General features: G+C 41.9%; 1 protein-coding gene across 1 annotated transcript in view; it reads left to right on the forward strand.

Annotated features, from left to right (window-relative positions):
- TKTL2 (transketolase like 2) overlaps positions 1–10495 on the forward strand; it is a 12413-nt gene extending 1918 nt beyond the window's left edge. Inside the window, 6 exon segments of the mRNA XM_045295756.1 lie at positions 9225–9466; positions 9469–9787; positions 9789–9979; positions 9982–10087; positions 10089–10199; positions 10201–10495. Coding sequence (XP_045151691.1) covers positions 9225–9466; positions 9469–9787; positions 9789–9979; positions 9982–10087; positions 10089–10199; positions 10201–10495 — 1264 coding nt within the window.
- The last annotated feature ends 3938 nt before the right edge of the window (positions 10496–14433 follow it).

The following is a 14433-nucleotide window of genomic DNA, read 5'->3' on the forward strand; positions in this document are numbered from 1 at the left end:
AATTTTATATTTTCAATACAGAAAACCTGGGATTCTGTAATCACCTTTCAGCATGTAGTATTTGCTCTACTGATTTAAGGCTTCCTAGTAGTGCAGTCAAGAGAAAGATGGGAATTGCTACTGATGTAAACAGGACCCACAGGGGGTCGCAGTGAGTCAGCACTGACTTGATGGCAGTGAGTTTATCTGTTATTATTCAGGTGTGCACACCGAACACTAAATAAAGCTAGTGATGAAGAAACTGAAGAATTCTACCAACTTTTTCTGTGGGAAATTGAGCAAACATGCAATCAAGATGTATTATAAGCATTAGTGATTGGAATGCATAGTGGGTTATGCATTGGACTGAAAGTCCAGCAGTTCAAATCCACCAGCCAGAGGCAGAAAGATGAGGCTTTCTACTCCCATAAAGAGTCTTAGAATCCCACAGGGGCAGTTCTACCCTATCCTATAGGGTTGCTATGAGTAGGAATAACTTGGATGCAGGGTGTGAGTGAGTGAGTAATGTAAAAGTTGGAAACCAAAAGAAAGAAAACTGGTTGGAAAATATGGCTTTGAGATCACATGATAGAATTGAAACTGCATATGGCCTTAGTAAGCTGTTGGAGCCCCGTTCAGTGTTCTCAACTCCATAGTTTAACATGTTTTTGTCTTTGCCGTTTTCCCATAAAGGTAGGAATTAATGCAATTATTATTGAATGATTTAAGGAGAAAAAAACTTGACAGAGTAACACTAATGCTCACGGGACATGGGTTGGAAAGTATCTGATTTCAATAAGTTGTTGTCGTTTGGTGCCATCGAGTTGGTTTCCCACCCATCATGACCCCATGCACTGAGAACAAAGCACGGCCCAGCCTGCACCATTGTCTCAAGTATTTCTCTATTTGAGCCCATTGTATCCACTGTACCAGTTCAACTCCTTGAGGACCTTCCTGTCCTTTGCTGCCACTCTACCAAGCATAATGTCCTTGTCTCGAGACAGGTCCCTCCTGACAACATGTCCAAAGTACATCAGACATAATCTTGCCACCCTTGCCTCTAAAGAGCGTTCTTACTCTATTTCTTCCAACACAGCTCAGTTTGTCCTTTTAGCAGTCTACAAACTTTCAATATTCATCATCAGCACAACAATTCAAATACATCAATTCTTTTTCCCTCTTCCTTATTCAATGTCTAACTTTCAAATGTACATGAGGCAATGTAAAATACCCTGGGCTGGGTCAGGCACACCTCAGCCCTCAGAGTAAAATCCTTGTTTTTCAACATGCTAAAGAGGTCTTGTGCGGCACATTTATCCTTTGTAATGCACTGTTTGACCTCTTGACTGCTGCTTTAATGAGCAATGATTGTAGATTCAAGGAAGAGGAAATCATTGGCAACTTCAATCTTTTCTTCATTTATCATGATGTTCCCTAGTGGTCCAGTAGTGGGGTCTTCTTTCCAGTTGCGATTCATACCAAAGGCTGGTTCCCTTAATCTTCATCAAGTGCTTCAAGTCCTCCTTATTTTGAGCTAGCAAGGTTGTGCCTTCTCTATATCTCAGGATGTTAATTTGTCTTCCCCAATCCTAATGCCACACTCTTCTTCATACAAGCCAGCATCTCTGATGACTTGTTTAGCGCACAGATTGAAAACATGCAGCATTCTCTTGTTCTGTTCCCACAACTGCCTCTTGAACCATGGACAAGTTTCAAGGGAGCATAATTAAATGTAGTATCCCCACTGTTCTCAAGGCTAACCTTATGATCCACATTGTCGAATGCCTTGGCATACTCAATGAAATACAAGTAAACATCTTTCTGCTATTCTCTGCTTTCAGCCAAGGTCCATGTGACATCAGCAATGTATCCCTTGTTCCATGTTGGAGGATCTTCAGAAAAATTTTACTTGCATGTGACATCAATGATACTGTTTTGTAATTTGAGCCTTCTGCTGGGTTACCTCTCTTTGGAATGGGTACAAACATGGTTCTCTTCCAGTCAGTTGGGCAAGTAGCTGTCTTCCAAATTTCCTGGCATAGATGAATGAGTGCTTCAGTGCTTCGTCAGCTTGTTGAAATATTTCAGTTGGTATTCCATCAATTCCTAAACGCTTGTTTTAGCTAACAGTTTCAGTACAGCTTGGCTCTTCCTTCCGTATCATTGGCTCTTGCTCGTGTGCTACTTCCTGAAATGGTTGAATGTTGACTAGCTCATTTTGGTACCGTGTCTCCATGTATTCTTTCCATAGTCTTTTGATGCTTCCCGAATCATTCAATATTTTGCCCAAAGAATCTCTCAATATTGCAACTCGAGGCTTGCATTTCTTCTTCTTTAGTTCTTTCGGTATAAGATATGCTGAGGATGCTCTTCATTTTTGGTTTTCTAACTCTAGGTCTTGGCACATTTCGTTTGGATAGTTTACTTTCCCTTCTGGAGCTGCTCTTCGAAATGTTCTGTTCAGCGACTTGACTTCATCACACTTTACAAGTAGCAGAGCGAATCTACAATGAAGAGTAAGCAGTCTCTTCTGACCTCCACTGTGATTTCCTTCCTCTCCTGTCTTTCTAATGACCCTTTGCTATCTTCATTTCTGACTGGTGGGCGGATCCCCAACTGTTCATATGTAAGTGCGGGTTGAAGCTCATGGAAATGGAACAAGTGTCCAGGAGCCGCAATATGAGTCTACCCCACCTGGATTTCAAGAACATATTTGAAGCACTGAATACTAATGACAGACAACCTGATGAACTGTGGGAGGACATCAAGAACATTATTCATGAAGAAAACAAAAGTTCATTAAAATGAGGTCACCTTCATTTCCAAAGTATTGGAATAAAAGTAAATGAATAGTTTGGGACTGTAAAAACCAAAATACTCTACATTGCCTTGCAGAGTATATTTTCTTGTGCCAGCTTGGAGAAGAAGCTTTGGTGGCATATTGGAGTATACATTGGATTGTTGACCACAAGGTCAGCTGTTTGAAGCCACCAGCCACTCCAGGGAAGAGAGATGAGGCTTTCAGGTCCCATGGCACTGGTGGTCTAATGGTTAGGGTTTGAGCTGCTAACCTCAAGGTCAGTGTGGCAGTTATATTTCATTTCAACTTGATAGTACCCAGCCTCTCAAACAAGTGGTAGCATGATGATACCTCCTCGGGGTGTGGCCTTTGATAAGAATGAAAGACATTAGGCACTGCTTTCTCTTTGCCCCTTTGCCTTGCTGCTTGCTGGGCTCTGTCTGCCTCCAGAGCCGGCGCCATGGCTGACTGACCGTGAAAGTTGTCAGTGCCCCGCCATGTTTCCACTGACCTTGGATCCTTGTGATTCTGTACCCACCAGCCTATGATCTCCATGCTTCTAGCCTCACCTTTCAGTGTCATTGGCCTGAAGCCACTTGAGTCTAAAGGAGGTCCTGGCTAGCATCAGCCTTGCAGACTATAGTTGGATTGGGCTGGGCTGGGAGCCTGCTTGATATAAAGTTATTCTTGTACAAAGATGAGCATCACTGGTTTGTTCCCTAGACAACCCGGCCTAACAAAGCCAACAAACAAGTCAAAACCACCAGTTGCTCCATGGTAGAAAAAAAAATCTTTCTATTCTTATAAAGATTTACAGTCAATGGCTTCTAATAGTGGCCTTCTAAGGTCCTTACGTTACCGGACTCCATTTTATATCCACCGCCGCCGTAGGCGGTACCCACTCTTGCTTAAGGCTCTAATACCAGGAAGGCCCCAAACCCTTCCTTCCCCTGGGCCTTGGTGGCATCCTCCATGCAGATCTCCCTGGCTAGTCTGCACATCTCCTTCGTTCAGCAGACACAATAAGTGTCTCCTGCTCTTAACTGCCTTTTTTTTCTTTGTAACAGTTTTATTGGCACTTAATCCGCATATCACACAATTCAATAGTTCAATCATATCAAGAAGAATTGTACAATCATTACCACAATCAAGTTTACAACACTCCCCCCATGGATAAATCACTTTTATAGTGAGTTGTGTATAATCATCAGTTCTAATGCCCACCCCCACAAAAAAAAAAAAGATTTACAGTCTCAGAAATCCACAGGGGAACTTCTACCTTGTCCTATAGCAGCAGTTCTCAGCCCAATATACCTCCCAGATGCCTTATACTACACCAGATGACATTTATACATGGGAAGGCATGTTGATCCCTGAGCAAAGAAAAAGAAATGAAATGGCTTTTGGCTAATAGGTACTGTATAGGCAGTACTCCAGGGAGGTGCTTTTTAACGTACGCAGAGCATGGTGATTGGCTAAGAAAAGAGAAGCATTGAGTTGGTTAGAAAGACATTGAGTTGGTGAGCATTTAGAGCGGAAATGTTTATGGGTGTGGAAAAGCAAACAATCAAATATTGCCATTGAGCCCTTCTGATTCATTATCACCTCACATGTGGCACAGTAGAGTTGTAAAGTAAAAGCCACAGGCTTTTACTGGCCATTGTCTTACAAGAAGCAGATTGCTATTCCTTTCTTTTGTGGTTGGGCTAGGGGGATGTGAATGGCCAGCCTTTAGCTGAGCACTCAGTCCCTTTGCACTCCTTAGAGTTTGGTGGTGGTGTTAGAGGGATTAAAAAAAAGACTATCCTTACTACGCACTCTTATTTCATCAAAGAAAACAACAACAACTTCCATCAAAAATTATTCCCATCAAATAAGTTCACTGCTTTCATTTTATAGATCAGAACCGGGGCCTTTGCAGACCCTGGTTATGAGTGAGGTGGCTCTGTGTGGTGCCATGCAAATGGTAACCCAACACTAGCAGGTCTAGTCCACCTTGTGACAGTTTACTTCAAAAGCATCAGCCATAAGAGTGTCTTTCTCCTCTGGTTCACATGGGGTCATGGTGAGTAGAAATGGGCACAAGGGCTACTGGGTCTTAGATCAAATGCAACTTATCTGCTGGGGTTGGGAGAATGGCCTACCTTTCCCAACTATGTTACTGTCTCCTTCAGGTAAGGGGGCTATAAGCTGAGAAAAGTGCAAAATGGGCAGTAATAGTAGCTGGTGTGATTTTCACAGTAATAATATAACAAGATAGAGGACCCCTCCCCAATGCACACAGAAGAAATTTACACAAACTACTAGAATCATACCTCCATTTGCCCCATATTCAGTTGACTAAAGTAACCAAACTTGAGCAATGGAAGAAAAACATGGCTACAGCACCTGTGTCTATCTTTATACACAAGGCTAGTTCCATTTAAACCAAATTCAGTAGTTTAGATGCATCTGGAACTTCAGTGCCCTCAATTCTTTTTTAATTATTATTATTTTATTGGGGCTCGTATACTCTTACCAAAATCCATATACACATACATTGTGTCGAGCACCTTTGTACATATGTTGCCATCATCATTTTCTTTTTCTTTTTTTAAAATCCTCTGAACAGCCAAGGCACAGAGTGGACCATAATGGTTGATCCCATTATGAGACACGCCATCCCTTGCTGGCCCAGGGCCCTAAGGGGAACAACACTGGAGACTCAGTGTCGGGACCGACCCCGCGACACCGAGGTAAACCATTAAAGGCATGCAGCAGAACAACCGTGGGAGCTAGAACAGGGAGCCCCCGAGGGAGTACAAAGGACAGACTCTGGGGCCAGAGCATGGTACCCCATTGGTCCTGACTGACGGACACGCCTAGAGATCAAAAATCAGAACTTGATCTATTTACAGGTTTTTCTTTCTTTTTAAAAATTTTTTTCTTTTAATTTATTCTTCTATGGGTAATTGGTTTTCTTTTTTTTTTTTTGCCATCGTCATTTTCAAAACATTTTCTTTCTTCTTCTAATTGGTGTAGGCCTCCCGATTCGTGACTCTGTACATGTGTGTTATGTTCCTCTGCTTGGATGGTTGTCAGGTACTGTGTTTGTAGGTTGTAGGTTGTTAGGTACTGTGGGATCAGTCTGCCTCTTGCAAAACAGTATGACTCACCTGCCTCATCCTCAGACCGTCGCTGTGGTGGACCCCATCGTTGCAGCAACCAGGTGGATTCATTTTGAGAGACTTCTGTTTCAGCCAGGCACAAAGCCCTTCTGGAGGGACTGAACGCTTCTGATGACATGTACAAAGTATCGGAGACCAAGTTTCGTCATGATGGCGTTCAAGGAATATTCTGACTCTACTGCTTCCAATACAGATCTGTTCATTCCTCTGGCAATCCAGATATAGTCAGCATTCTGTTCCAATACCAAATGCATCTTTTCTTCGATTGCACTAACAGGGTCCAGAGATTTATAATTTTTTCTCATAGCTACTTGAATGGGTGATTCTGCTAGATTTTACTTTCATTTATAGTCTGTACTCCAAGAAATATTTTTCCGTATTAGTATTAAGGAAAAAAAAACTATATGGTGAAAATATGTTGCTGTTGTTAGTTACTGTGTGTTGGCTCTGATTCATAACAACATCACAGCACAGGCTTGGGCGACATTGTGCACATGCACAATGCATGAGCAAAACGCCGCCCAGCCCTAGGCTGTCTCCATGATCTGTGATATATTTGAGTGCACGGTTGGGGCTACTGTGTCAATCCATGTCAGTAAGGGTGGTCCTCATGTTTGCTGACCCTCTACTGTACTAAACATGGTGTCCTTTACTAGTAATTTGCTATTCATGATAATGTGCCCACAGTGAGTGAGCCCACATCTCATCACCCTTACTTCTAAGGAATATGCTAGGTTCTTATTTTTTCCTGGGACAAATGTGTCCTTTGGCAGTCATGCTGTATCCTGTATTCTATGCAACAGGGCGATTCAAATGAAGCACCTCTTCTGCCTTCCTTTGTTCAGCATCTAGTTTTCACATGCACTTGAGAAAAGTGAAGTGCAATATTGGCTCCTTCCGTGTTAAAGAGGTATTTTGCAACAGATTTCATCTGTGTGTTGTCTTGAGATTTCTTGAAGACTGCTGCCGGGGACATTTGTAATTCAAGTAGAATGAAATTCTTGGAACTTTGTTTGTTTCTCTCCATTTATTACACCGTTGTCATCTGTTCAGTGGTGAAGCTATTCAGTATGGTCTTTATGTGCAGGTGCGGCCCACACTGAGCTGCGGTCTTAACTTTCCTTAAAAGCCCTTCGATTACGTCATCTTCATCGTCAGCAAGTAAAGGTAGATGGTCTCCCTATCAACAGTATAGACTGTATAGGGTTTCCAAAATTGCAACCATTTAAGAGAGTAGGCTGCCTCATCATTCTCGAACAGAACAATTTGTGGGTTTGAACCACCAACCACAGTGCCAGTAAGGAGATAATTAAACACTGATTTGCAAGGAGCAGGGGGTTTTCCTTGGTGGCAGTGAGTTTGGGTTTTCAATGTAAATGTTTTGTTTTGTTTTTGTTTATGGGGGTTGATTAAAAATGGCTTCTCACAGATTTTCCAACTCCAACATTTTTTTAAATCATTCTATTAGGGGATCATACAACTCTTAGAACAATCCATGCATACGTCAATTGTGTGAAGCACATTTGTACATTCATTGCCCTCATCATTCTCATCGAACTCCAACATTCTTTCCGCAAGTCTTTACATGTTGTTAGAGTCATACCATTATGGTATGGTACAGTCCAATATGTGTTTTTAAAAATTAAAATGATAGATAGTTCAAATAGCAAACAAATTCTTAAATGATTTCTGAGATATGGCATTACACATAATAAAAACGACAAAACTAATAAATGTAGCAAGACCCCCTAACTTAGTTGTTCACAGCCTTGCCCACCAAACGTTGAAATTATATAAGTAGTTTTGAAACCAATGTCTTGATCTATACCTCAGAATTTCTCAATTAGTTGGCTTGGTCTGTGACAGAGACATGAGATTTAAAAACCTCCCCAAATGATTCTAAAGTATTGCTAATGTTGAAAGTCACAGATCTAAATCTGTCTCAAGGATTTCTGTTGACTATGCATTAGAATAAAAGAACTCCCCCAACTCTATCCTCAGCTACTCAAGTTTAATTTGTCTGAGGTTGGATCACAGGCACTGATCATTCTTTTAGGGGTCATGATTTTAATGTGAAGTTAGGGTTAAGAATTACTGCCCAAGAACAAGATATCTAACATCCCAACTTGGGAGAGAATATACTGTCATTATTTTGTTTCAGTGACAATTTATAACCTTTGTCTTCTAGAAGAGATCAATGGCACAAATTCAATTTTAAGTCAAAGTTAGTAAATGCATTTTAATTTAAAAATGATTATTTGTGATTAAACTTGGAGGTGGGGGCACCACAAAACTCTAGTTCTAGACATCTGGCCCGTGAGTGGGTGTAGATTTGTCTCTCTGCCACTTTGGGTCAAATGAGTCATTATATTTGAGATTCACAATTTTCTGTTTCAGAAGGTTTCTGTTGTTTTAATTTGATGAATTGATTAGATTTAAAGTGCTTTCGTTGAATGCTTGCATCAATGTTCGACAATACAAAGATGTCTTGGTATTTTTAGTTAATGGATGTAAAATAAAAAGAATATACATAGATGTAAGGATATCTTCATTTAGAATCTATGCTATAAAAGCTTTCTAGATTTCTTCATGCTATAAAAGTTATCAAATGTATAAACAGCACGAGGAAAGCTAGAAGGAATGGTTTTACTCAGGACTTGGCAAAGAACCGTTGAACAAAGGAGGAGCCCTGGTTAGGTATTGGGCGGTGCGCTGCCGACTTGGCCGTTAGCATCCATGGGAGCTTCTGGATGTGCCATGGAACTCTTCTAGAAGACAAAGGTTATGAATTGTCATTAAAAATGGATTTATGGATACATAAAGATTTACAGAGCAGTAAAACTCTGTCCTTTAGGTTCAGAATCATTCCACGGCAGTGAATTTTTTTTTTTAATGAACTATTAAGCCCGTGATAGAATACTATTAAGAATTGGTGGGAGGAGGGACTGCGGGACAGCAGGAAGTCAGCGCCCAGCCCTCAGCAGGCCAGGGGGCTGGACCAGCGGGCCCAACTCCGAACTTCTTTTAGAAGGAGGCAGGTCGGGGTGAGTACTGCGCATGCTCACTCGTTCCTAGTTCTAACTCAGGCTCCTCTGTGACCTTGCTGGTTTTTCACCAGTAGGGCTGGGGCGGGCGTGGCATCCCGTGTCCGCAGTGTCGGGACGGTATTTGCACTGAGTGGAGCCTTGTGAGCCGCCATGGAAAAGGACAGCAAGCCGGTGGGAGGGCCAACCAGGTGCTCCCAGACCAGGCCAACCGCCTCCGGTCCACGCCCCTAGGGCCACCAGTGTTCGAGCTCTGGCCACCCCACCTCGTGCAGCAGGAATCCTGCTGTTCTTCCACACAATGCGGTATAAACAGACGGAGCCAGGACACCCGGACAACGACCATTCATCTTCTCTAAGGACCATGCTGCCTCTATTCTGTCCCTTGCTCTGGCAGTCTGGTGGCATCTGAGAATGAGACCTACTGAGCTGGCGGAAAATTGACTGTCACCTGGATGGGGCACCCCACCCTTAAACTAGTTTGCTGATGTAGCAACAATGGCATATACTGCCAAGTACTTTGACAAGGCCTGCTGTGAGGTGTGCTGCCTCATGGGGCACGGCAAATCTTCAGAAGGCTCCATGTGGGAGGCTTGGTCCTTCACTTCCCCCTACAGTTTGGACAATCTCGTAGCCGTCGTTGACGTGAACCGCTTGGGACAAAGTGGTGTTGCGCCATTTGAGCAGTGCACTGACATCTCTCAGCAGCGTTGTGAAGCTTTTGGGTGGAATCCCTCCATAGTGGATGGCCGTCATGGGGAGGGGTTGTGCTAGGCCTTTTGGCAAGCACCTCAAATGGAGTAAGCCCACTGCAATTATGGCCAAGGACGTCAAAAGTCAGGGTATTCCAAATATTGAGAATACAGAAAATTGGCATGGAAAGCTAACTCCAAAAGAGAGAGCAGATGCAAGTGTCAATTTAATGGAGAGCCAGATACAGACCAGCCAGAGACTCCTACCGAAACCCCTCATTGGAGACTCCCCATATATAACATCTCAGACATAAAAATGACTTCTCTACCTACTTACCAAGTTGGCAACAAGATAGCTACTCTGAAAGCCTGTGGTTTGGCTCTGGCTTAACTGGTCCACGCAAATGAGAGTCATTGTCCTGGATAGTGACACGAAGAACTCCACTTTATCAGAGTTTTTCAAGAACGAACACCCTGGGAGGTTTGTTGAATGCTTTGTTGCTGAGCGAAACGTGGTGTGCTTTGGGCAGTGCTACCCGTGGTGGAACCATTGCTTTTGCTAATTCCTTCGCTGCCTTTTTGACCCGAGGGTTTGATCAGATCCCCATGGGAGCGATCTCAAAAACCATTACTGGTTCCCACTGCGGGGTAACTGTTTCATGTGTAGCTGTCTCTCGGGACCCCGACATCCTTGTTCATCAGCGAGCAGTGTCAGGAATGCCTCAAAGTGGGAAAATTAGTGAACCGTTGGATATGTGTGGAATCAGTGCCAAACACATCATCCTGGCTATGAAATATACTCCAATGAACTAAAATAGCTCGTGAAAAAAAAATCAATCTATTGACTCTGGTCTTAAAGTAGATGTTACAAAACCATCATTTCTATCTGTCTAAGTCCATTGTGCTTTTGTTGTTGAATTTAAAGCAACCCCTTTCTTTCATTCCTAATTCAGGAATCTAAGTTAATGATCTTTTTGTTAAGCTGTGTATACAAGTGCTCCTCATTTTTTAATTATTAAAGGGGGTTAAAAATTTTTAAGTAACAGAGTAGGAAACAAAACCAACCGTCTATTACAAAATTTTCTGGTAAATATACAGATAAATGAGTTGGAAAATGAGTCAGTGCAGAGGTGATAGTTAAATGTCTGTAATTTCAGTTACACCCGCACACACACAAACAAACAAAAACCCATGAATTTAGCTGTTAACTTCAATAACCCCGATTTTGCAGCACGATCACTATGATACATTGTTCACATTGGGAGATTTTCTGTAGTGTGTTCCTACCTGCAGCTTCCTGGACTGCGTTTGCATGCAATTGCCTTGGCATTTCTCTCAGTGCTATCTTCCTCTCCCCTGCCCAGTGCTGCGGCCGTAAAGCAGCAGTGGAAGTTCTTATGAAGCGCCGTGCTGTCTGTGACCGCTCTGCGAAAACATGAAAGTGCAACCAGTCCTGGTCTATACCCTACCCTGTTTTGTGAAATTTGAAAAGTGTTTAATGTTCTAACAGACCAAATCAGACTGCTAACTTGAATAATTCATCTTGAAAGGATACTAAAGTCAATGTTAATGAAGCATTTAAAACGGAATGCTCTATTTCCTGATGCCCTTGTGTGTGATTTCATTTCTCACTGATAGAACTGAGTAAAGAAGCTTATATTTAAACTGAAAGTAATAAACCTGAAAACAGGTCCAGGATGAAGACAAATGAATGCTGGTGATGCAATGGTTAAGCAGTGTGGTCATTCTAACACATCATCTGCTCCCTGAGCGAAGAGATTTGGCAACCTGCTGTGGTGAAGAGGACCATCTCTCAATTTACTGCCAACGACTCGATTCTGACTCATGGTGATCCTACAGGACAAGGGAGAACTGGCCCTGTGTGTTTCCAGTAACTGTATAGGAACAGAAAGCTTCATCTTTCTCCCTTGGAATTGGCTAGTGCTTTTGAACTGCTGACCTTGCCCTTGCAGTCAACATATAACCACAATGCCACCAGGACTCCAAGATTATAGCATAGAAAACACTATTGGCAAATATATTCTGTCCTATAGGGCTACTCTGAGTTGGAAAATATTAAATAAATAAATGAAAATTTCTAATCATCTTCAAATTTCTGGAAACACAGGTGCTGAAATTGTTGTTTTGAGATTATTTTTAAACCTTAAATGAAAAATGTCCCCTGATGTCTTTTGAAGTCAAAACAGAAGTAGCTTAACTAGTAAGAAGTGTCTGCAGTGAGCATTAAACTATTTTTGTGAAATTAAATAGACAAAAGCAAGCCACACATTACATAGGAACAGTAGGGACAGTGTACATGAATGGAAGAAAAACAACTTGGAAAAGGAAGGACAATTGTTGTATAACTAGGAAGATAACCAGTGTCACGGCATTGTGCATGTAGAAACTGTTAAACTAGTGCATGTTTAGTTGTATACTCAATATTAACAAATTTTTAATTTTTAAAGCAAAAGATGACCATTGTATATTATGCTATGAGATGCTGAGGAGAGATGTGATCATGTATTTGAACTTAAATTTAAAGGCTGAAGAAGATATAAACAAGGTAGCATTGATATCAGGTATATAAAAAAACCAAACCAAATCAAACACACTGCCATCGAGTCAATGCCAACTCAGGGTGACCCTACAGGATAGGGTGGAACTGTCCCTGTGAGATTCTGAGACTGTTTATGGAGGAATAAAGACCAGTCTTTCTCCTGCAGATCAGCTGGTGGTTTCAAACTGCCAAACTTGCAGACTTCAGCTGAGGTATAATCAGTGGTTGCACAATCCATTGACAGGGGCCTACCAGAATTTCATGCCAGATTCAGAAGAGGATGTGGAACAAGGAATATTGTTACTAATGTCAGCTAGAACATGGCTGAAAGCAGAGAATACCAGAAAGTGTTTACTTGTATTTTATTAACCATACCAAGGCATTGCACCGTGTAGATTATAACAAACTGGGGATAACCTGGAAAATAATGGAAATTCCAAAACACTTCATGGAGCTTCTGTAGAACTTGTATGTGGGTCAAGAGACAGCTGTGCAAACAGAACAAGGGAATACAACATGGTATAAAATCAGGAAAAATAAATGATGGCTGTAGCCTGTGCCATACTTGTTCAATCTGTACGCTGAACAGATCATCAGAGAAGCTGGCTTGTATGAAGAAGAATGTGGCATCAGGCCCGAGGGAAGACTTATTAACCTGTGAAATGCAGATACACAAACTTGCTTGCTGAAGGAAATTTGCTGAAGCAGCTGCTGATGCAGATTGAGAAGTGCAGCCTTCAAGTATGGATTACAACTCTGTAAGGAAGACCAGACTCCTCACAACTGGACCGATAAGTAACATCATGACAAATGGAGAAAAGATTGAAGTTGTCAAAGATTTTGTCCTGCTTGGACCAACCATCAATGGCTCATGGAAGCAGTAGTCAAGAGATCAAAAGACTTGTTGCACTAGGCAAATCTGCTGCACAAGACCTCTTTAGAGTATTGAAGAGCAATGCTGTTATTTGGGCACTAAGATGTGCCTGACCCAAGCCAGGGTATTTTTAATTGCCTCACGTGCATATGAAACCTGGACATTGAATAAGGAAGACCAAAGAAGAATCGAAGCATTTGAACTATGGTGCTGGAGAATAATATTGAGAGTACTAGGGACTGCTAAAAGGACAAACTCATCTGTCTTGGAAGAAGTAAGGCCAGAGTGCTCCTTGAACACAATCATGGAGAGACTTCATCTTACATATTCGGGACGGGCATCAGGAGAAGGCAGTATTTGAAGAAGGACGGCATGCTTGGTAAAGTGGAAGGGCCATGAAAGAGAGGAAGGCCCTTGGATGGACACCATGGCTGCAACAATGGGCGCAGGCATAGGCCAATTGGGAGGATGGCGCAGATGCGTGTGCTGTTTCGTTCTGTTATGTGTGGAGTCGTCTGAGTCTCATACACCTGTGTGGCCCCCAGCAACATTAACAGCAATGACAACAGCAACAGCAATATACAAAGAGAAAGGATTCTTCTATATGCACTTAAAGTCACCGCTTTTACTCCTTTAGAGAACCCAGGCTACCACAATTCTTTTACTTCATCACTTCTTCCATTCATTTTAGTTCCTCTACCTTCAAAGACAAGTTTCAGAGTCTTTTCTTTGGTCTGTCTTTAGCTACATCCAATATTTTAGAAGACTGTTTCTCTACCATGCATGAATTCAGTGGAGCATGGAGAACCCTAACATTATTTTCATTCTGAAAACCTTCTACTAAAAGCTTCCCTTTTATTACATCTCTCTTTGATCTCTGTGCACTTTCTATGTATTCATATGAACAAGATCCTCATTTTTTTATTTGAAAGAATGACTTGAACCAGATTGTATGGCAAGTGATTCCCCAACCAATTAAAATTCCTGCTTCTTCTGGACTTACGTCCTACAGCGTGACTATATACTGTGGAATCAAATGGATAATACATCGCAATACGTTAGCAGACTTAGAGATGATTTTATCCTTATGAGTGCTATAAAAAGATAGATTTTGTGTAGACAAGTGGCCGTCTAGCTCAGAAGCAACGGAGCCCACATGGAAGAACACACCAGTCTGTGTGATCACAGGGTGCTGAAGGGATCAGTTATCAGGCATCAAAGAACAAAAATTATATCATTGTGTGCTCACCTCCATGATACGATCGCTGAAGACAAATGAGTGCAAAAGCAAATGTGGCGAAGAAAGCTGATGGTGCC

The sequence above is a fragment of the Echinops telfairi genome, unplaced genomic scaffold, assembly GCF_000313985.2.
Source record: "Echinops telfairi isolate 266 unplaced genomic scaffold, ASM31398v2 ScPeMD7_5868;HRSCAF=6743_0, whole genome shotgun sequence".
In the NCBI taxonomy this organism is placed as follows: Eukaryota; Metazoa; Chordata; class Mammalia; order Afrosoricida; family Tenrecidae; genus Echinops; species Echinops telfairi.